The sequence below is a fragment of the Galeopterus variegatus genome, unplaced genomic scaffold (assembly GCF_000696425.1).
Source record: "Galeopterus variegatus unplaced genomic scaffold, G_variegatus-3.0.2 Scaffold1048, whole genome shotgun sequence".
NCBI lineage: Eukaryota > Metazoa > Chordata > Mammalia > Dermoptera > Cynocephalidae > Galeopterus > Galeopterus variegatus.
Genome location: NW_007727159.1, coordinates 268,555 through 292,637, shown reverse-complemented (window position 1 = coordinate 292,637; position 24,083 = coordinate 268,555). Strand labels below are relative to the sequence as shown.

At 37.4% G+C, this 24,083-nt stretch overlaps 1 protein-coding gene across 4 annotated transcripts in view; it reads left to right on the top strand.

The window, feature by feature from the left end:
* CHCHD3 (coiled-coil-helix-coiled-coil-helix domain containing 3) overlaps nucleotides 1-24,083 on the top strand; it is a 293,112-nt gene that overhangs the window by 63,619 nt on the left and 205,410 nt on the right. For 2 of the 4 annotated variants that reach the window (XM_008574434.1, XM_008574433.1), the window contains exons 3-4: nucleotides 2,789-2,870; nucleotides 5,126-5,179. In XM_008574434.1, coding sequence (XP_008572656.1) covers nucleotides 2,789-2,870; nucleotides 5,126-5,179 — 136 coding nt within the window. The remainder of the gene's footprint in view (nucleotides 1-2,788; nucleotides 2,871-5,125; nucleotides 5,180-24,083) is intronic. The other 2 variants (XM_008574436.1, XM_008574435.1) reach the window with 1 other exon arrangement.

Here is a 24,083-nt window from a genome sequence, read left to right as displayed (position 1 = left end):
AACTACCAGCTCCTGGCCACCAAGGATCCTGCCTGCCCTTCACCAGATCAGCTAACCCGCTGTTAAAATGGACCTGCCTCATCAATGGTCCCTGTTCCTGCAAGCTTTGGCCGCGGACGCCTGGATGCTCTTCCCTACAGCCTCCTACACACACTGGACTCAACAAATCACCGACCTGTGGCTTCAGGGAACCGTTCTAGAGTTCTCCCCCTTCAAAATTATCTTATTCTCTACCCTCTTTTGGGTCCTGTTACAAAATCCCCAATCTTTCCCCAGTTCCTCTTCCTGCCCCTGTCCAGCAGGAAGTAGCTCGAAGATCACGGCGACCCATTCCCACAACAGAGGAAAAAGGGAGGAATGTAAGGATACCGTAGGCACTCGAATGTAAAGATACCGTGGGCACTCAAGCGGAGGGGTAGGGGGAAAGCATTCCCTAGAAATATGGCGCCCTTCCGGGTTCTTCTCCACAGTAAACAAGCCTGCCGGTGCCAACACCCAAGCCCACCCGCGTCAAACCTCAGCCAATCACAAGTCAAGGCTCACTTCCTGCCCAGCCCCGTCCAATCAGCTACCGCCCCGTCCACCCCCTATCCAAACCCAGAATGCAACTCCCTATAAATGTACACGCAGTCCTTGAATAAAGCGGAACTTCTCTGGCGAACTGTTAGTCCGGGTCTTGTCTGTTTTTCCTTTCTTTACCTAAGAGTGGAATTGCTGGGTTAAACAGTAACTCTGGTTAGCATTGTGAGTAACTGTCAAACTGTTTTTTTACAGGGGCTATGTCATTTTACATTCTCACCAGCAATGTATGAAGGTTCCAGTTTCTCTACATCTTTACCAGTACTGATTGTCTTTTTGATTATAGTGTGCTCGAAGTGGTGTATGTTATTGTGGTTTTTATTTGCATTTCCTTAATGACTAATGCTATTGAACAACTTTTCATGTGCTTATTGTCCATTTGTATATCTTCTTTGGAGAAATGTCTATTTATATCCTTAGCTCATTTTTTTTTTCCTTTTTGTCTTTTTTCGTGACTGGTAATGGGATCGCAACCGTCGGTGTCGCGCCCGTACCGCGACTGGCAACGGGATCGCAACCCTCGGTGTCGCGCCCGCTCCACGCTCAACCAGTGAGCGGACCAGTCTCTATATGGGATCCAAACCCTCGGCGGGAGCGCCACCATACTCCCAAGTACCGCACTCTACCGAGTGTGCCACCGGGCCGGCCCGCTTAGCTCATTTTTAATTGGGTTGTCTTTTTATTGTTTGGCTCTGAGAGTTTTTGTATGTTGTATATTCTGTATACTTATATACTCTGGATACAAGTCCCTCATAAGCTGTATGATTTGCAAATATATTCTCTCATTCTGTGGGTTGTCTTTTCACCTTCTTGATGGTATCCTTTGATGCTGTTGTTGCTCTCTAATAATCCACAACTAAGAGAAAACATCCTTACAAGATTCCAAGACCTCCTACAGGCACCAAAATCTGAGGATGTTCAAGTCCCTCATATAAAATGGCCTAATATTTGCATATATTTTAAATCCCATGTACTTTAAATCATATTTAGATTACTTATTATACCTAATACAATGTAAATGCTTTTAAAATTGTTGTTATACTGTATTGTTTTTTATTTGTATAATTTATTATTATTATTGTTATTTTTTAAAAATATTTTCCATCTGTAATTGTTTGAATCCATGTATGAGGGACCCATGAATATGGAGGGCCCATTGTATCTTCTTTGTTATTGTCCAGTATTAGCTAAATATTTAAAAAGATTTTTTTATATCTTACTGTAATTAATTTTTCACATATGCCCTGAGGCAAGGCATTTATAATGTTGAGGTTGTCTAATAACATGTATCCAAAGATCAGAGACAGTACTGTGTAGTTTTCCCTCCAATAAGCTCAACCATTTGAAGTAATACCTAGGTCCTGTGTGTATTCCTAGATTCTCCCAAGTGCTTATGGTGGTTTCTTGGTCATAATTTTAGATAGTGGGTTTCTAGTGAGGAGGAAATAGTCTTTGCTTATTTGTTATGGAAGGCTCTTAAGGAAGTATGTGAAATTAGTCCATTTTATTTACTATCTTAGCTGTAAGAATCTTTACAAAACATAATCTTGTACACAGTCTTTTATGTGGAAAGACCAGATGTTTCAGAACAAGTTATCGGGTATTTAGAAAGCTACAGCTTTGTTCTTAGACTGTTCTGTGTCTTTCTCCAATTGTTGGCACTTGAATGTGAATGACATGTATTCCAAAAAAATATGGTTCCAAAATTTTCATAAATTATAAGTGTCTTTTTTCATAAATCATGGAAAAATGAATGTAAATACAAATGATGTTCTCTGCAATAAATGATTCTGTTAATGTTTAATTATTGAAGTGAGAAGATTTTGGTATAATTTTCCTCTTTAGAGATCCTTCCTTACAGCCATTTCTCCCCTTCCACATGATTGTCAGACTTTAATGTTAGGACATCATTTTAAAGAATTTGTACTTAATAGCTCAGTCCCCACTGGGCATTAAGCAGCTCCTTGAGTTTATTATAATTTTTGGCAGGTGCGGAAATTTCTGGGTCACCAGGGAACTCTTGATTGAATTACTCCTGAAGTGCATTAATTGGTCTTTTCCACAGTGCTTAGGAAGTTCCAGGGAGACACTGACCACCTGGCGAAACTTCGCCCATTCAGATCTAGTCTCAGCTTTGTTTTCCTGAGTATTTTCTTGCTTTTGTTATAAGAAGTCACTTATTTTATCTGCTGCTCTTTATTGATTCTAGTGTCTGATGAAGAATTGAAGAAAAGAGTAGCTGAGGAGCTGGCATTGGAGCAAGCCAAGAAAGAATCTGAAAATCAGAAACGGTGAGTTTTGTGGTATCTGGGAGAGATTTTTGTGGACTTGTCATATTTATGAAATATTTTTAGAGGAGGATATTGTAATTAAGACTCATAATTTGTGTATGGCTTAACTTCAGAATGTGCTGAACATATGAACTTGGCCATTTTCAGTTTGGGGTTGTGCTTGTTAAAGCCCTATGTGACCCTCTTCCCAAACTTGACTGTAAATTATCATTATATCTTTTGTATAGTTGTTCGTTGCATGAATACCAAGCTCTGTTTTCTTAATATGTGAGAAGTAGTTCTTGAGTATTCTCCAGGAGTTTCTCAGTCTATCAAGAAATGTGTTTATGATTGAAAATTATATTTTCTGCTCTGGGTATTAAAGTAAACAATATTGTAGCTAATGGTGAACATCATATGTTGTACATAGTGCCCTGATTAAGAGATAGCACTTATTGGTAACATACTCACTTAGTAAGGTTGAAAATCAAAATTCTGTATAATTCTGTCCTCTGGAGATAACCACTCTTTAACATTTTATTGCTAGAGACTTTTTTCTATGTACATACTTCCATCATTGTTCCTATTATTAATAATACTAATAATAACTGCTAAAAAATGCTCATTGAGATATTTTTGTAATAGTAGGAAACTGGAAGCAATCCAAATGACCATCCTGGGGGAGTGGATGAATGAATTATGTATGCCTACAGTGGAATATGAGACAGCCAAGTAGATCCTTAATGTGCTGATTCAAAAAGATGATGAGGAGCTATAAACTGAAAAAAAGCAACATACAGAACATCATAGATAATTTTTTTTGGTAGAAAGTACTACTTTTTAAAGACTTAAAAGTATGTACTTATTCATAAAAATATGTGAATACATTTTAATCCGAGATAGAGTCAAGTGCCTCCCATCTGTGCTATTTTTGAAATTTGCATATAGCACAGAGCATTATGATTATAAGATCATGTGAATGTCTTTCTACCATGAGCACCAGATACATGCCTACTACTGAATAGATGCTTAGTATGTGTTTCTTTTGTTTTGAACTGCCTAATTATTTTGTTTGAGAGAGCTAAATGTAAAGAATCTTTGAACTGGATTTTAGTCCTCATAGGCCATAGGACCATCAACATGTAATTGAACCTCTTTGGGCCTTAAACTTTCATCTCTAAAAATGAGGAGTTTGAAAAATGTTCTCTAATATTTCTTTTATTTTGACAAACTGCTAAACTAACTACCAATTTGCAGAAAGTGTATGGAACAAACTATGAGTTTTAGATTAAGACCACCATTTTCTCAGGAAATAGAGAATGCTTATGGCTTAGGTTTTTAAAAATCAGGATGTAATTAGTATTTCCAAAAGGGCTTGCATATATTTCAATAGTTTCCCACGTGGCACTTTATAATTATTTAATTGGGTTGGGTTGATGGAGTATATCATTAGATAGTGTAGTTTAAATATTAAGAAAATTCAGATTACTTTCATTAAACAGCAAAGAAAATCAATATGTTATTGGAGAATTTCTTTGAAATTTTATTATTTTTAATTGAATTTTATTTTAATGAGGATTTTTTAGTTAGACTCATATTTACTTTGCTTATTATGTTTCACATAGGGTCTTTTTGTTTTCCTTTCTCCCCATACGGTACAGGCTTTTTGTTAAAATAACTCTCACTGTGATGTTTTTTTTTCTCCTTCATTATTTAACTCCCATTTGCTCTGCCTTGGTCCATGAAAGGGAAAGGGCAGATGAGATGAATAAAAGGTGCCAGTGAGAACCAATTTCATATCTCATGTGGAATGGGGTTGGCAGCCTAGCTGTAACCTGGATAAATGACTATTGATAAAGAATTTATTTTCTGTCACCTTTAAGGAGAGCAGAGGGTGGTAAAGCCTTTTTATTATTTTTTCTTTTAAAAAAATGTTTTGTTTGAAGCCTCCTTCATGAAAACTTCCAGCTGTCAAATCTTAGTATAAAGTGTGTGTTCATCTATATGATAGTTCTTAAAAGAATCAATAGCTATTTTTTCTTTCCTTTTTTTCTACCAGGGAAGAAGCTTTAGAAAAAGCATTAAGAAACTTTTATGTGCAGTATTTTAAGAACAACTTTTTGGAGTGATGGAGCATTTATACGTTATTGTGTCCATTGCTTAAATCGAATAAAGACTTGTGAGCAGGTTGAGAAGATGGCTCCTCATGCCGTTGTACTGTAACTCATATATGCCCTGCTTACCAGGTTTTCTCTCTTCACCCCACATGCACACAGAACTGTAGACCAGTTCTCAAGCATTGAAGATCTGGGCAAAGGCCATGTGTACATGTAAGTTTTGAACAAACTTGTTTGAGAAAAAGACTTTGCAATTATTTCGATTGTGATTTTTTCTTTATAGAATAAAGAATGTATAGAGTAAAGGTTAGCGTTGCAACCTTTTTATTATGGAAACTTTTAAGCTCATTCAGAAATAGGGAAGACTACTGTGAATTCCCATAACCCATCACACAGTTTTAACAATTCTTGTTTCATCTTTACCCTTGTTCACTCTACCCATTGGTGAGTGGTGAGGAGAAGAGGTGACATTTTTTTTTTTTTCCCTTTTTGTCTTTTTTCATGTCCGGCAATGGATCGCAACCCTCAGTGTCGCACCCGTACCGGACCGGGACCGGCAACGGGATCGCAACCCTCGGTGCTGCGCCCGCACCTCGCTCAGCCAGTGAGTGGGAACCGGTCTGTATGTGGGATCCGAACCCTCGGCGGGAGCGCCGCTGCGCTCCCAAGCGGCGCACTACAGCAGTGCGCCACCGGGCCGGCCAAGAGGTGACATTTTTAACAGGCTGGTGAACTTGGTGGCAGGGTAATATTCTGAAATGTCTCCTATCAGGATATCTTAAATAAGGACCGTGTTTCAGTTAGATTTGGTTGAAAGACTGAAACTTAATTCTGGTTAACTTAGGAAACAAGAAAATTTTTCAAAGCAGATTGGATAGGGAAAAAGAATCAAGGAAGATTCCAGAACCATTAGCGAGGGAAGAACTGGGTATCACTAAAAGTGTACATAGTGAGGAAGTAATTCCCCAAAAGGAAATCAGGATGAGACTTCCATAACAAAGAAGAATGCATGGCGGGTGGCCAAATTTCATTGAATTGAGGGTGCCATCGATTTTAAGATTTTACTGTATTTGATGTACCACTAAGAAAACAATTGCTGCAAATAACAACACAGTAGTTTACCCCTTAGAATTTTCTTACTGAAACAGCTCATTAAGACGAATTTTGAATTTTAAAAAACATATCACTTGTATATATATATATATTTTTTGTCTTTTTTCATGACCGGCAACGGATCGCAACCCTCAGTGTCGCACCCGTACCGGACCGGGACCGGCAACGGGATCGCAACCCTCGGTGCTGCGCCCGCACCTCGCTCAGCCAGTGAGTGGGAACCGGTCTGTATGTGGGATCCGAACCCTCGGCGGGAGCGCCGCTGCGCTCCCAAGCGGCGCACTACAGCAGTGCGCCACCGGGCCGGCCAAGAGGTGACATTTTTAACAGGCTGGTGAACTTGGTGGCAGGGTAATATTCTGAAATGTCTCCTATCAGGATATCTTAAATAAGGACCGTGTTTCAGTTAGATTTGGTTGAAAGACTGAAACTTAATTCTGGTTAACTTAGGAAACAAGAAAATTTTTCAAAGCAGATTGGATAGGGAAAAAGAATCAAGGAAGATTCCAGAACCATTAGCGAGGGAAGAACTGGGTATCACTAAAAGTGTACATAGTGAGGAAGTAATTCCCCAAAAGGAAATCAGGATGAGACTTCCATAACAAAGAAGAATGCATGGCGGGTGGCCAAATTTCATTGAATTGAGGGTGCCATCGATTTTAAGATTTTACTGTATTTGATGTACCACTAAGAAAACAATTGCTGCAAATAACAACACAGTAGTTTACCCCTTAGAATTTTCTTACTGAAACAGCTCATTAAGACGAATTTTGAATTTTAAAAAACATATCACTTGTATATATATATATATTTTTTGTCTTTTTTCATGACCGGCAACGGATCGCAACCCTCAGTGTCGCGCCCGTACCGGACCGGGACCGGCAACGGGATCGCAACCCTCGGTGTTGCTCCCGCACCTCGCTCAGCCAGTGAGCGGGAACCGGTCTGTATGTGGGATCCGAACCCTCGGCGGGAGCGCCACCGCACTCCCAAGCGGTGCACTGTATCAGTGCGCCACCGGGCCAGCCCAACTTGTGTATTTATAAAAAGGAAAAACTAAGCAAAATAAATTGAGGCAGTGGTTCTCACCTTAGCGGGGATGGGGTGGGGGTTGGGCTTGGGAGGAGGTTTTTGGTCCCCAGGAGACGTTTGGCAATGTTTGTAGACATTTTTGGCTGTCACAGCTTGTCAGGTGTTATTGGCATCTAGTAAATAGATGCCAGGGATGCTGCTAAGCACCCTGTAGTGCACAGGACAATGTCCACCCACCATCGCCCCCTGCCAAAAAAAAAAATTACCTGGTTGAAAATATCACTTGTGCAGTAGTGAGAAAGCCAGGATTCAGGTATTCTTCAAACCTGTTTACAATGGATTTAGTTTTTCTGAATAACTTTTGGACTCAGGGTCTTGATATCCTTGTTTTTCCACATAGTATCATATTCTGTGTCATCAAAACCTTGGTGACACAGCATTCCTTAAAAGATCGCTCCTCTGCTGTTCCTGGGATTTTTCCAAGCAGTGACACCAATTCTGCAAATGTCGATACTTACGTGCAAGCTATGACAACTGCAGCAGGACTGCTGCCTGGCAGACAGAAAGTGTAAGATGCTTTCAGGCGTGTGAAAACTCAAAAAATATACGTCCTAGAACTGATGAAGTATAGTAAATACACACTCCAGATCATAAAATCTGTCCAATTGGAATGACTTTTTGACTGTCTTGCCTTACCTTCCACCCAATGCAGAAGCCCTTTTTCAGCACTACCATAATTGGTAGCGCCACACACATGTAGACCCTGTTCAGAAATCATTTGAACTGAAGATATTTCATTAGTCCATTTAGAATGTACCTGAACTCCTTTTGGTCTTCACTCCCTTAAACCTTATGCAGACATAATGTGCTTAAAAGTTGCCTTAGAGGAGGTTTCTGACTAGGGCCACAATGACAGTGCAGCTAATTATCAGCACTGTGACTATATGAGTTTATGTTGTGTTCTCATTTTTTAAAAACATTTTCATGGAAGGTTTGTTTCATTAGCAAAATCATACCCCCCAAATTGCTGATATATTGGTCCATACACTAAAATTTTGAGTCTAATTTGGAATCATGATTTTGCTTAACAAAACAGCTGATAAACATAATAGTTGCTCAGTGTACTGAGTCCAGAGTAAATGCTTATGTCAGCAGTCTGTTTTTGCTGTAATTCTATGTGTGTTTGGATTATAACTGACCATATTGTGTTGTAACTATAGCAGGCCAATATAGCAAGGATGTAGTGTGCTACAGTTTGAGTATAGACTTTAAAATGTGATTTACCTCTCCCCTGTGCCCTACATCCCAGAGTCAGTCTCTGACAGCGAGAAAAATGTGACTACTTCTGACCTCTCACCTTTGGCATTTGAATTTCACCTCTTTACCTATAAAGGCAAATGAAAATGTTTCAGTTTTAATAACCTTTCTTCAAGAAATGAAGAAGAAAGGGAATAGCTGCCTGGTGTAACTAGATGTACTTCAACCAAGATTACTTACTTGCTGTTTTTAAAAGGTATCAGTTGAGCTTTTCACCTACTTCAAGTTATTTGGAAAATTATATTAGATTTGTGAGACTTAATTAATTTGGTTTAATGAGTGGTTTATGGTTTAATGAGTGGTTTAATAAGTTAGTCATACATTTTATCAGCTATCTGGGTTAGAGTACAGCACAGTCCATTTACTTTTTCACTGATAGCAGTATTGATGTCATCAAATAAGGGCTTAAAACTTATTTGTATTTTTTAGTTTCTTATAGTTATAGTGAATTCATAGGGATGGTACCTTCTGTTTAAGTTCATTATATATAATGATTTATCTTGATTTTATTTTAAGATAATTTCTGCTTTTGGAAGAAAAAGCTGAAAAAAGGAGGAAAGAGTTCACTAGAGACAAACAGGGTTGTTTTGCAGACAAACAGGTTTAGCATCACATTTAAAATACATAATATAAGAAATCACATACCTAGTGTGCTGCCTTTCTCATAGTAAACTCTCAAAAATATTTGTTAAATTGAATGAATGACTGGGAAATCTTGACAACAACCTTTTTCCTAAAAGTGCAGTTCTATTGTGTGTATGAGTATTCTATGTTATATTAAAATAAAAACAAAAAGTTAAATTATGATTTTAAAATTAGACATTAACCAGAGACTATACATACTTGTCTTATAAGTCGTTGTTTAATTTAGCATGATGTTGAACACTTGTTTTCCTGTCATAGACACAAATTATACAGTTGTTATGAAAATTGCATACCTTCAACCTACATGTAATTTCTAGATGATCAGAAATACAAACAACTTTCAGATAACAAGTACTGTTGATAACTGATATTTATCAAGGCTTGTTATGAAAGCTTAGTATTGAAGTGACTGCAAGAGATCAGTTAGCAATCAATATTTTCCCATGGCAGTCACAACTGGCACAGACAGATGAATTTCATTTCTAATTTACAAATATTTGCAAAGAAGGTGATTACAGAAATTTGAGTTGAAACTCTTCAGTGATGTACACCTGATGTCCAGTTATAACCTCTACCACCCTGCTTGGAGGGTAGTGAACAGTTTGTTGGAACTATCTCCCGAATATTACTTTATACACTCCAACATTTAAGAGATTCTTTGGTAGTATTAAAATCCCACTATTTTAGATTTTTTTTCTTTTTAATCAACTCCATTTTAGCTCAGGTTTTTTTTTTCTTCATGTTTATTGCATTACTGTTGTTTTATACACATACTTTTCCATTTCATTCTGCTTAAAAGTAGTTAGAAATCTAATCAGTTGAGATTGTAATAGGAAGATCACATCCTAGACACTCAGTATTTTTCACTGGAAGATGATTGGAAATGCTGTGTATGTTCTAGGTATTGAAATCTTGTGCCATCTGTTACTTTTATCTTTTTTCTTTAAGTGGCACTTTTCTATTTTTAATTGAGACAACTGCTTTTCTATAACCAACAATTAGAGGAGGTTGGATTATCCAGTCTGTGTTTTATTCACATCTTTTTTCTTCTTTTTCCAAATCCAGTTTTCTTTCCTATTGATGTTATGCTGTTATAGAATCCTACCCTGAATCCTACATGGTAAGAATATCAAACCTGGAAAACCAGAGTCAATCCAGCACGACATAGAAATCTGTAACTTTTTTACTAGTTGTAATAGCAGCAGTGATGTTCAGCCATTTCTTTTTCAGATGTTTCTTTGACAGTAATTATAGCGTTTTCTTTCATGAAGTATAGTGTTTGAAGTAATTTGCGCCAAAGTTGGTTTATGCATTTGTAAGTTTCTAGGAATTGGTTTCTCAAGAGTTCTACAGTTGTAGTAGTCTTGCTGAAGTTTCTCCATTACCTGGAACAATTTATTTATTTATTTATTTATTTTTGGTGGGGGGAGAGTTGTAATGTACTCTATAAGTTGTTTATTATTTCTTGCATAAACTATTTAAGTTTACTGTTAGTATTATTACTGTTATATAAAAAACAGATGACTGAGATAGACATAGGTAAAGTTTTCTAGTCAGCAACAGAACCAGACTAGAACTGGACAGCCACCTAACCCTACTCGGTCTAGCTGAGGTGATAGAATCATATCCTCTTTCATCTCATGTAAACACTTATTCAAAGGAAATCCAACACGGAATCCGATATAAAGCTGATTTAAGTGCTGTTATGGTTATAACTGGGACTGGGGACTAAGCGCTCTGTCAGCCCCCTTCTCCCTTTTTCCTTCACAGAGACCTGGGAGTCATCCTTGCAGGCCCTAATGCTACCTGGGGCTTTGATTGAGAAACCTGTGGTCAGGGTCCTTTTCTCTCAAATTTGGACACTTTGTGTGGGAGGAGTATACTTTTCTAATCCAAATAGGATTTGTTGGATAGACTCAGTTCTGTTTCTGTTTTAGTAGTTAGGTGGGCAGTGGCTTGATGCCCATTTCCTTAAGTCCAGAAGTCCATATTTATGGGCAGTGGCCCACGTGGGCTGGGCCTAGCCCTGGCTGATCCTCAGTCCTGGGCCTTCTGGAAGCCATCTGCTGATCTTTCTGGTAATGCTGTGTTAGGAACATGTAGAAGAATGTGAGATCCTTCTTTCTATGCAGGCAGTTTACTCTGGAAATACTGGAGAAATATAGAGAGAGGGCCTCCCTTTTCTCTCCTGACCTTAATAGCTTTGCCAATAGAGCCTGAAGCTGAAAGGGAATATGGGCAATATAGTTGTAAATCAACTGTATATTTCATCTCAGGATTATAATATTTTCAAACATTGTCACATTTTCCTATTTAAGTAATAGCCCCTCCCTCCTTCTTTTCCTGGTTGGAAAAAACTGTTAAAAAGAGAATAGCTTAAGTTTTTGTTATTTTATCAAGAGAACCCATGTTCTTTTGCATTCTACTCTTATCCAGAAGCAGATACCATTTGTCTTTGATGAAAACTTTCCTCACAATTTATAGATGACATACACATAGAACATACACGTTGAAGTCACATATCATCTATGAAAACCATTTCAGAGTAGAGGACCATATGCCTAACTAAAATGAAAAATTAACAAAAACAGTTGTTGTTTTCTTCTACTTACTGTGTGCTGAGCACTGTTCTAAGCATTTCATATGTTTTAATTCATTTCATCCTCACAGCAACCCTAATGGGTAAGTATTACTATTATTCCCACTATGTAAATGAGGAAACAGGCCAAGAAACTTGCTGAAGGTCACATCTAGTAAGTGATGGGGCTGGGATTTGAACCCAGGTCTTTGTAGAATTCATGCACTTAACCACCCCAGATAACTAATTTTGTGTGTGCAGGGAATACCTTCTTTAAAGTTTTTCATTTACAATTGTAGGAAGGTACTTCTACAATAACTTGGATTTTCTTTTCTAAACCATTAGTAAATAAAAAGTTTTTTAAAAATGACCTCTTTTGTGTGCTTCTGGTTATAAGATCTGGACAGCTGCTGTGTATGGTTATTTTTTTTGTGTGTGTGTGTGTGTCCGGCAACGGATCGCAACCCTCAGTGTCGCGCCCGTACCGGACCGGGACCGGCAACGGGATCGCAACCCTCGGTGTTGCGCCCGCACCTCGCTCAGCCAGCGAGCGGGAACCGGTCTGTATGTGGGATCCGAACCCTCGGCAGGAGCGCCACCGCGCTCCCAAGCGGCGCACTGTAGCAGTGCGCCACTGGGCCGGCCCTTTGTATGTTTATTTTTAAAACTTGCTTTGTCTTATTACCAAAGTCTTTTGAGAGTCTGTCTTTAAAGTTAATATTCTTTTTTTATGTAGGCTACAACTTACTATTAACTGTTTGTGTGCACATTTTCTGTGATGGTGGCAATTTGGATTTTCAGTTCTTGTTAGCTTAAGATTGGGATATTTTTCTTAATAGCATAGGACATTTTTCTTAGTACCCTGCCTTATGAACTTTAGAGACAAGTATCTCCTGGTCTGTGAGGCACATGTGTGCTGACTAGCAATCTGCTAAGTTCAGTGGAGCAACTTGGGCACCTTCATGGTGGGGGGATTTGTCAGCCTCCCTCCAAGAGTCAGGAAGCAATAAAGAGGCACAGGATTTACTTTAATAAATGATTGCAGAGGGGAAATCATTTTTGCATTTCTCCTTCTATATTTATTCTCTTTCTATATTCATTCTTAGACCTTTTACCTTTTTTTTTTTAAACCGTAGACTTGGACTCGTTCTGTTATTTTGTATTGGTTTTATTGCTTGAAGTGTTAGGTTTTTGGCTTGTATTATTTGTTACTGTTTATTTGCCTTTCGTTTGATAGTCAAAATCATCACATTTAGTCTATAAACTTATATGTTTTAAAATCAATTAAAAAATGAGCCTACTGGTACAGTTTGGCTTTGGAACTAGAATATTGAATTCCTCCGTCAAAATATGTGCAACTAGCACAGGAACTATTTATTATTACATACTGTTTATAATTGTTTCCTGACATGTAAACTGTCTAGCTCCTTTAGGCTTTAACCATTTCATTTGGAAAGTTTTTCAAGTTGTCTCATTAAAATGATTTTAGTGTGATTTTGGTGTCAAGTATAAAGTATAGAAATAGGGGTTAACCATGTAAATGTTTCAATTAATGATTTAAATTAGAGTTCCTTTACAGCTTCTCAGAATGAATCTTTTAAATTTCATATTTCCTGGTTCCATTTTGTGAATGATGATTAGATAAAAAAAAAAACTCTTTTAAAAGACCATAAATTACAGTGCATTTTGCCTTCCTGATGGGGTTGATGGATTAAAACCAAATCACATCAAAACAGTACCAAAAAAAGTCAACTGAAACCATTAGTTTAATGTGAGAAATGTCTATTAATTAAAAAACCCTTATCCAACAGAGATCCTGCAACTCTTTTATTATTTCTACAGAACCAGATAGGTTTGACAGAAAGGTCGTTCTTCAAACTCCTGAAATTGTGGATGATGTTGGTTTATTTAAAAAACAAAAATTACCAAAGAAATCTACCTATTGAAGAAATTCATATAATACAAAAGAATAAAAAGTCACTTGTCTTTCCCCCTCCTCTGCTCTTCCCCCCATAAAATCACTTACACATTCTTACCCTAGAAGAAATGTATTTTTAACAGTGTTAGTATATACAGTCATGTACTACATAACAATGTTTTGGTCAGCTACGGACCACATATAGGATGTTGATCCCATGAGTTTATAAAGCAGCTGAAAAATTCCTATACCTAGTCATCTATTGACGCTGTGGCGGTCAACATAGACATCATAATGTTGTAGTGCAACACATTACTCAGGTAGGAGCAACAGGCTGTGTACCATATCGCCTAGGTGGGTAGGTTATAACACCAAGGTTTGGGTAAGTACACTCTATGATGTTTGCATGAGATTGCTTGTCGATGCATTTCTCAGAATGTTTCCCCCTCGTTAAGCAAAGCCTAATTTTTTTTTTGGTTGGCAGGCTGGTACAGGCATCGAAACCTGGACCTGGTGTTACCAGCTCTAACCAACTAAGCTAATTGGCCAGCCCTTGAGTATAATTTGTAATTTAAAAAAAAAAAAAATTGAATAATGTTGTATGACTTGCTTTTTTTTCCTACTCAATTATATATTGTGATCTCCCTTCCCCTGTCAGTATATATAGATCTCAAGTAGACTTTAGATCTGGTGATATATGCCATTTAAGAAGATTTGCCCTAAAAAAAGAAATGCTAATAGTACTAACATGTAATTATAAGTAACATATGTAATAGTAATAGCTAATGGTTTTGACCACTTCCTTTGTCCCGAGCACTGCTGTAAGCACTTTGCATGTGTTGATCATTCAATCCTCACAGCAGCCTTCCGAAGTGAGTGTGATCTGCTGGGCTCCTCACTTGGTTGATGAAGTGGCTGAAATACAGGTTCACTTGCTTACAGTTATATAACTAGAAAGTAGAGGAGGTTGGATTTGAACCCAGGCAAGTCTGGCATCTGAAGCCACACTCATCATCACTCTGTTAGACTGTGTCTCAGAGGCTAAGTAATTTTCTGTCCAGCACTGACGGAGCCTTTTTTGATGTGGTTTACTGAAGGTTTATGTTTTATAGGTTTCAGCACAGTCAATTATACCTTGCCTATGGAGCTCAATAAATAATTTAGTTTGAAAAGAAAATTCACAAATGAAAGGGCTTTTTTGGTGCTTTTGTTTTTTAAATTCACACGACTATGTTTTGAAATAAAACTGTCAAAATACTGTCGAATAGTGGGTGAAAATTAATATTTCTGTAGATTTTGTTGTAATATGTCGGAAATTGTGCAGTTCTTTGTGAATATATCTGTCAACTGTATGATTGAGTTTTTATAGAATTAAGGAAAAGAAGCACAAACTATTATTCAAATGAATTTCTGTAAACTTAAGTTATCTGTATAGCTCCACATAGGTTTGTCTTAGAAACCTCTTTGCTCAAACTACTGAAAACGTGGATAACGTTAGTCTTACAAAGAGTTGAGGGTAATATCAGAATTTTGATTACTGATTATTCTTGATTCCTTCTTCCTGCCTTTATGTCCCTGTTTTCTCCCTTACCATTAATTGTCCCTGTTGTCTCTGCTTTTAAAGTATGTTACAAATCCATCACCTCTCATCATTTCCATCCCCGCCTTGGTCTAAACCAGTGGTTCTCAACTGGGAGACATTTTGCTCTCTTCCTCTATGGGCCATTTGGCCATGTCTGGAGAACTTTTAGGTTGTTATAACATAGGAGGAACTACTGGCATGTAGTGGGCAGAGGCCAGCGATGCCACTAAATATCCCACAATGCACAGGACAGCCCCCTACATCAAAAAGAATTGTTTGGTTCAAAATGTCAGTAGTGCTTAGGTTGAAAAACCCTGGTCTAAGCTGTTATCATTTTTCACTTGTACTATTACAAAGTCACCTGCACGGGGCCACTCTTGTCCCCCGGATTCTGTTTTTCACAAAGCAGCATTAGTGTGCTTTAAAAAATGTTTTGAATCTGTTGGTTTCTTTGCTTAAAACTCTAATGGCTTTTCATTAGATATAACAAAAAGTCCAAGCCCTTTCCCTTGACCTTCTAGTCTTCTACCTTTGTACATTTATACACCCGTGCACTGAGACTTCCTTTCTTACCACCCTCTCATTGAACATTTCTGCCACATCAGCTGCCAAACCTGTTTGTGCCTACAGCTCTTTTCCCAGAATACTTGTACCCTATATTTTGCATGGTTGTCTCCCTCTTACTATTCATAGTTCTTCTTAAATAACCCCCGGAGAGACTTTCCTTGATTGCTTTATCTAAAATGACTTTTCTTTCTTTCCTGTCCTCTTATTCTAGCTGTCTTTTTTTCTGCTTTATGTTTCCTTGCAGAACTGTATGTGTTTGTCTCCACATTGGAATGTAAAGGTCTATGAGGGCAAAACTCTTTGTTATATAGGAGTTACTAAAGAGAATGTATTACTAAATTACAATATTATTTTACCGTGTGGCTAAATAGATTAAGACGGGACAGATTTGTCCAAAATGGAAAAGAGGTGGATGAGTCATCATATGACAGCAGCACCTGCCATTCAGTGACTTTCTGCTGTTTGCCAGGAGCTGTGCGGGTACATTGGTCTACATAAGCTCCAAACTCCCCGAGAGCTCTTTGATGATGCCTGCCTTAGCCCATATGGTAGCCTATGAGACGACACCGCTCACATTCCCTTCAGAATCCCAAGGCTGGGTTACCCACTTCCCCTTCATCAAACTGGGCAGAAAATGGATGTGGTAGCTCTGTTCTCTATGGGTTTATTTTATAATCAGAAAGCAGCTCGCAGAGTTTAAGTACCTTGCTGTAGGTTGTGTTACCGACAGAAGGCAGTGTCAGGATTCCAATCCAGTTCTCTTTTATGCCATGCCTCTTTCCTAATACTGTACTTCCTCATCAAGTTTTCATGGTTCTTAGGAAGCCACTGTGATTGATGTCTTCCCTTCTAGTAGGCTTAATTAGCTTTCATTTCATTTTTTGATGTGGGGACTGCATTTATAACTCCAGGGGCAGTATTTTTTTGGTTTCAGGTGACTTAGGCAAAAAACGATCCCCTTTTCCATCCTGTCCTGAAACAGTTGCTTAATTTGATTCATTTTCAGTGAGCATTGTCTAAAAGTGAAAACCTGACAGTATGAGAGTATAGTCTAGGCTCTGGACTATTTTTATTGTTGGCTAAAAATATACTCAAACTTTGTAAGTAAATATATGTAAAATATATACTATATTATGCATTTATATGTTATATGAGACTGAACCAGAACATATTTTATGTCTTTGAGGCTTGGCTGTTGGGACAGAAGTCATGAAGTCTCTTCTGTCTCTGGGCCTATACCTCTGATTAGCCCCCATAACCCCTGTCAGAGGGATTCCAGTTGTCCTTTGAATATTTGGTGTTTTAAGTTCAAGAGGAGCCTGAGTAGTAACATGGATTTGTATCTTGAAACTTTGCATCCTTTACCTGGTTTGGTGAAATTTTTGTTGTAACCTGAGAGATCTTCTCTTCCCTCATTCTGCTCAACCCGGCCTCTCTGGCTCCTGGGAATTGGTGCCTCAAGGCACCAGGAAGGCACAAGTTCCAAGTGGCCCCTGTGTTCCTGAACATGGTGAGTTGAAGGTTGTCTTGTGCTTCATGCCCTTTTAAATCTGTCCTCCCATTCACTGCCTTTAAATGTTTTTGGATTTTTTTTGGTAGATTTTTGGTTTTTTGCTTGTTTTTTCATTTTCCAGCAGCTTGTCAGAGGAGTGACACACACTCAGCAAACTCAGCTTTAGACAGCTTTTTGTAGACAAGAACAACAAATTTTTACCAGTCAGGGAACAAAGTGAGAGAAAAATGAGGAACAATATTAGAAAAGAATCCTTTGGGAAACTGCACAAAAAATGTTATATTAAAATCGATACCAGGGCTTGACCTTTTGTGGTACTGTATATTTTGAAGCCTCCTATTGATTCAGTTTTAATAACATGTTTATTCTAGTTTACTGACATGTGCCTAGGGAGCATATAAAAACAAAAGACCAAATTCTTTATTATGGTGGTTATTTAAATTTGTCTTAGGCATTTTTTATGGCTTGCTAGTGTTATCTGTAATGCATGTATTTCACATATTTTTGTGCAGTGTAAGACTGACATATTATGAAGATGGCAAAGTGATTTTTTTTTTTAAACTTTTTTGAAAATACTCTTGGCCTTGCTGTGATGTGTAAGTGTATCTCCCCCCTCCCATTACAATCTATTTTTGCTTTTCTGCATGTGTATAGAAGACAGAAAAGTCTCATTTTGATTGCTCCCCCGCCAGTCCTGAAAACCATCGGTAGTATAATCTGCTGAGTCTGGGAACATTTGGTGGCAGTTCCATGCATAAAGACAGCTGTCTTTTACTGTATAACTAATGCCAAAATGTCAAAGAATAGAAATCTCCTTACCTGACCTCTTTGAGATCACTCAGTCTTGTCATTTCAAAGATAGAAATATTCATTGCTTTTCACCATGGGAGGCCATTCACACTTCACTTAGGAACGCAGTCATCTTAAGGATGTTGTCCAGTCATGAAATGGGTGCACTGTCTGCTCAGCTCCTCAGTTTTTTCCATTGAGAAAAAAACAGAATTAGTTTTCTAACCTCATTCAGATGATTTTCCCCTACATACAGATATTAAGAAGTATCCAGAACAGCAGGAAGGACTTGAGAGATATACCTGGAAAGGTTAGCCTGTATATGGCAAATTAAATGAGATTCAACCTGTAGAACAGCAAGTTAATAGGCTTGGGGAGAAATAGGATGCTTGGATCTAATTCATGGTTTTAAAGTAATAGTCCTGTTGTTTATGGGACATCTGATATCACATGTTGAGAAGCCAGACAGCAATTCCAGGAAGGCTGTAATGAATTAGTGGACATTTTGAAAGGGCAAATAAATTAATCGAGAAGCTAAAAGACTCAGAAGATGGGGATACTTGTATGGTAGCATGAGGTAGGAGGCGGAGCCGAGGCTCAGCAGACGTGTGTCAGGGGGTCCCTGTGGAGGTCCAGAGAGTAGCTAGTTTCTCTCTATTTTAGTCTTCAAATGCTGGAGGGACCTGGAGTCAGCAGCAGCTATGCTACTGCTGCCTTTCTGCCTGCTGCCGGTAGTGGGCCAGGCATTCTGTAAGACATCAGTCCCTGAGCATCTCCCCTGTTCTTACCTCTTCTGGGGTCTGCCCCTGCCTGCTTCTCTTACCTTGTCCTATATTCGATTTGTTGTCATAGCCTGGTCTGTTTTTTAATGTTCTATCATCCCCCCACCCATAATATCTTCTGAGTACCTAAGAATATCTACAGATCAAAGTGAAAAATCACAAGGTACATGATAATAGTAACTGTTTTTTTTTCCAATTACAAAAATAACACACACTGTATAGAAAATTAGAGAAATGCAGCTAATCAAAATGAAGAAAATGAAAATCTCCCATAATCCCACTCTTCGTGAAAAATCCCTGTAAATATTTTGGTACAGACATACATACACACAGGGAGAAAAATAACAGAAGTGTTGTCATATTGTTTTATTGTTTTTATGAGATGCTGTGTTTTTGCTCTTAAGATATATCAAGAACATGTTTTGTCAATATATCACTTCATGTTAGTTCACTGTTAGACATTTGGGCTTCCAAATAAATGGTTCAGAATGTTTCACTATTATGAACACTCTGCATTAAATATCCTTGTTATTAAATTTATACATATCCAGTATTATTTCCTTAGGGTAAATCCCTGAAAGTGGAATTACTAGGTCAAAGGTTATAAAAATATTATTATTGCCAAATTACCCTCAAGAAATTATGCTAGTTAATTCACTAGCAATATGAGTGCCTATTTTTTTTTTTTTCCCTTTTTCCCCTCACTGTTGCAAGTTTTGGGAACATGGTAAAACCGCTGTTGTGTTATGTGCATGTGACCAATGTGACCTATCTTTTTATTTGTTTAGTATTTTCATTAATTTTTAATGGGAGGTCCCTAGTGGAATGGCATAGTCTTTTTGTTGTTCCTGTTGTTTGAGTATTATGAGAGTTTAGGCCCTTAGTGTTTATAGATATAAAATCCTGTCACTGAGATGTGTATATAGCTGGTGAGATACAGTAGATATATAATAGGTAAGATACAATATGCAGCTGGTGGAGACTCCAGTTGCCCTGGTGTGAGATCAGTATTTCTAAAATTGCCACAACAGATCAGGCCTCAGTGTGATTTAATAAACTGATCAACACCACGCCATATCTATGTATGTATGATTGTGTCATAAGATCAAGTGTCAGAGAAGAAATAAATCAGCTTTGAGATATTTCTAGCTTTAGAAGTAAAACAATGCTTTGTACATGGTAGCTACTAAATAAATATTTGTCGATGTTGAATTTGACCATTCTTTCCTATTTTGAAGGATAACATGGTGTTTGCCTTTTGCTTGCTACACAGAAAATAAAAGGGAAATCAAATGAATTGAAAGATTGAAATGAAAAATCTATGAGAAGTGAAATGAGGGACTAAACTCTAGGCTAAAAAAAGTATAGTTTACACTTTTGTTTATTTTTGTGTTTTTTGATTCTCTATACTGACCTGATTTGTAAATTCCTTTTGCAATTAATACAGTTTTTTAAGTGTCAATCTTACCATACTGAAAACATAAATGAATATTTTTGCTGTATCCTTTCTTGATTTCAAACTAATAGCAGAAGCACAAGTCTAGTTCATTGTTCAGGTTCACCCTTGAGTGAGGATGAACCTAGAGAGATACACTTCACCTTTAAGCCACATCATGCTGATTTAATATTGTGAACACAGACATAGCATTAGAGATGGAAGAGATTTCAGTGTTTTGGTTCTTTAAAAACAAAAATAATCCAGAATTGGGAATTGGTATTAGGAAGACTCGGGTTCTAGTCCTGCCATTTCATTTATTAATTGAGCATGGATGAATCACAGTTTCCTTAAGCTCAGTTTTCTCATATTTAAAAATGGAAATAATTATAAAAGCACTAACTGCTATATCCCTCTGAGTTTTGTTGTAAAAAAACAAATAATATACTGAAATCGAACCTTTAAATTTTTATAATAATGCTATTTTTAATAGTAATAAAAATAAAAATAAAATAAAAATAAATTAAAAATAAAAATAAAATAACATTAAATTGGCAATACCCAAAACATACTTTTTTCAGTTTGCTGTGTATGATGACTCCATAGATCACTGAACCAAAAAAAAAAGCACCTGAGTTTGAAAATTTTCTTTACTGTAAAGTATTACGCTATTTTAAAACTTTTTTTGCCCCCTCCCTTTTCCTACTCCAGGTTTAAAAGCTATCCCCCCATTACATTGCTTTTCTATTCATATTATCTTTCGCCTGCCACTTAATTGTTCCAGGGTCTTTAGTTATTGCCTTGTTTTTGCTGTCTTTTTGGATTTATATTAATTAACCTGATCTCTGGGCTGGACAGTTTCAAGTCTTAGTTTTTTTTTTTTTTTTTTTTTAAGATGACCGGTAAGGGGATCTTACCCCTTGACTTGGTGTTGTCAGCACCACGCTCTCCCAAGTGAGCTAACTGGCCCTTGCTATATAGGGATCCGAACCTGTGGCCTTGGTATTATCAGCACCACACTCTCCCAAGTGAGCCATGGGCCGGCCATCGCTATATAGGGATCCGAACCTGTGGCCTTAGTGTTATCAGCACCACACTCTCCCAAGTGAGCCATGGGCCGGCCATCGCTATATAGGGATCCGAACCTGTGGCCTTGGTGTTATCAGCACCACATCTCCCAAGTGAGCCATGGGCCGGCCCCAAGTCTTGGGTCTTTTTTGAATTTTACCTTTACTTATAAACTTACTTTTCTTACCTTTTGTGTTCGTGGCCCAATATTGTAGTCAGGTGAACTCTGAAGCTTCTCTAGTGTTCTTCTCCATGGATAAACTGATAATATACATGGAAAAATTGATGGTTCCGATTTTGTTTTGATAGTTCTTCCCCAGGAGCACATTAGTTCTCATATTAAATCTCTAAGGTATCTTTCAGGCCCAGAATTCTAAGTATTGGCCTTCTAATGAAAATTATTTTCATGAGGACTTCCCAACGTGCTTGAAGTTTTAAAAGGGTTCGTTGTAGGGTTACATTGATTTATAAAGATGATGTCGTATGTTCCTATTAAATCTGTTTTTACCTTACTCAATGTACTTTTTATCTTTAAGTAAGCAGATATATTCATAGTAGTAAAACAAGTGGCCTGGGAGCTTGAGTTAAAACATTGAGCCTCAGTAAGTGTAAAACAGAATACTGTGTACATTTGAACATGACAACTATTAATTGCAATGCATTGTCATGGGAAGGAAAAAAAGTAAAAGTGGTCTGTATGGCCACATGGTGCTTTTCTACTGTCATATGTGAAGGAGAGTGATAAAATTATCATATCTTCACTTAATTCATTTTTGAGCCATGTGAGATCTTTAATTTTGTGTGTTTTGCACAGATAAAAGTAAAGGCTCGATTGTGGTGCTTTTCATTCCTTGTTTTAAAAACGAATGGTCTATCTTTTACTTTTATGGGACTGACCGAGACTTGGAGAGGTTAATTTACCATTAAGGACATTTTTAAAGCAAACAGGTCTCTAGCTATTTTAAGAGTATTTTTGCCAACTGTGTACTCCTTTTGCCCTGTAAACATGAGTCTTAAGGGAATTTTTAAGAATTGGCAATAGGGAGAGTTTCACATTCTACTAGCAATCTTTTGCAAACTGTTTTGCACATTGTCTTTGAAACATTTATGTTACCTGAAGTACTGCCTTCTGAGGTTAATTTTTTTGTGTGTGTGTATATGAAAATGAGTGACATTGCTACATAGTTGCACTGCAGTTGTACACATGCACACACATGCATAGATATACTTAATGCTTTTAGGATTTATTTTTTCATAAACCATTTGAATTGACCTTGTTGGATGCTTATATCTTTTTCCACCCCATTTCCTTGTTCATAGACATATGCACATACTGCAATTCCTAGAAATTCAGATATATGTTTTATTTTCAGTAACTTGGGCATTTCATTTCACCCTGGAAACCATAATGCAACTGTATAACAATGTCACTCATTTTCATTTTTATTCTTGCTCAATCGCTATTTAAACAAATGGTAAGTTAATATCATTGCAACCTTTACTACAGATTTGAGTGTATTGTATACGAAGGTTTCAGGAGCCAGTCATTATTATGTGACATTAAATTTAAGAGCGATTTTAGTAAGGGTTCTATAGATATTTGAAAAGAAAAAGAATTTGTAAGTGTGTCCCTATTTAAATAGTACTCCCATTCTGATTGGCTTAAGCCAATCTAAGAATGAGTTAGAAATTGAAATGGTGTTATAGCCTCTAATAATGTATTTACATGTGGTTTTTTTTTTTTCCATCCAGGTTATCTCTATAAAAAGAATGTGCTTTGTGAACTATGTACTACAGATAAAATTATTTTAGTACTAGGAAAGCTGAGTTAAAATGGTTTAAGCAAGGAGAGCTTAGTTAACAGTATGTAATTAATGTGGATTTCTAGCATTGTAGTAATATCATTCCTAAATTATGAGGGATAAAAACAGAAGCCAAAAGTTAATGTCTTTTGGATTTGGATAGATCTGATTTGAATGTGAGCTTTTTCTCTTGGTAATCTGTAATTTTGAGTTGGTGACTTACCCTTCTACACCTCAGTTTCCTCAGTTAGAAATTGAGTTAATAAGAATACCTACCTGATAGGCTCATTTTCAAATGAGGGTTAAATAAGATAACATATGTAAAGTGCTTGGCGTGCATTAAGCTTTCAATACAAAACACTTATTCTTAGAACTCTTCTCTGTCTTCGAACTGGAGAACAGTAGTGTGTGGCGGTGAAGAGTGTGGTCTCAGGAGTTAGTGCTTGGGTTTGAAGTCCAGCTTTATGGGTTACTAGTTCTTAGACCACATAGAAAATTATTTAACTTCTTCAGGGGTCAGTGCCTCATCCGTAAGATGCAGGACAGTACCACTTACCTTGGGGTTATCTTCAGGCTTGTTTTGAGGATCAAATGGTACATTCTAGGTAAAGTTCTTAGCACAGCACAGAATAAATGTTCTGTAAAAGTGATTTCCTTCTTTTTTAATATTTTAACATTTCTTTGTACATATTTGTGGGATACACTGTGTTGTTTCAGTACATGCATTTTGTACTCATTGCCCCCCGCCCACCAGCACCCCCTCCCGGGCTCTCATAAGCATTATTCCACTCTATTTCTGTGAGAACCACTTTTTTTTTTTTTTAAAGATTCCACATGTGAATGAGATCACGCAGTATTTGTCTTTCTGTGCCTGGTTTGCTTCATTCACTTAGCATGATGAGATCCAGTTCCATCTATGTTGCTGCAAATAATAAATAATAGGATTTTAAAAAAATAGCAGAATAGTATTCCATTG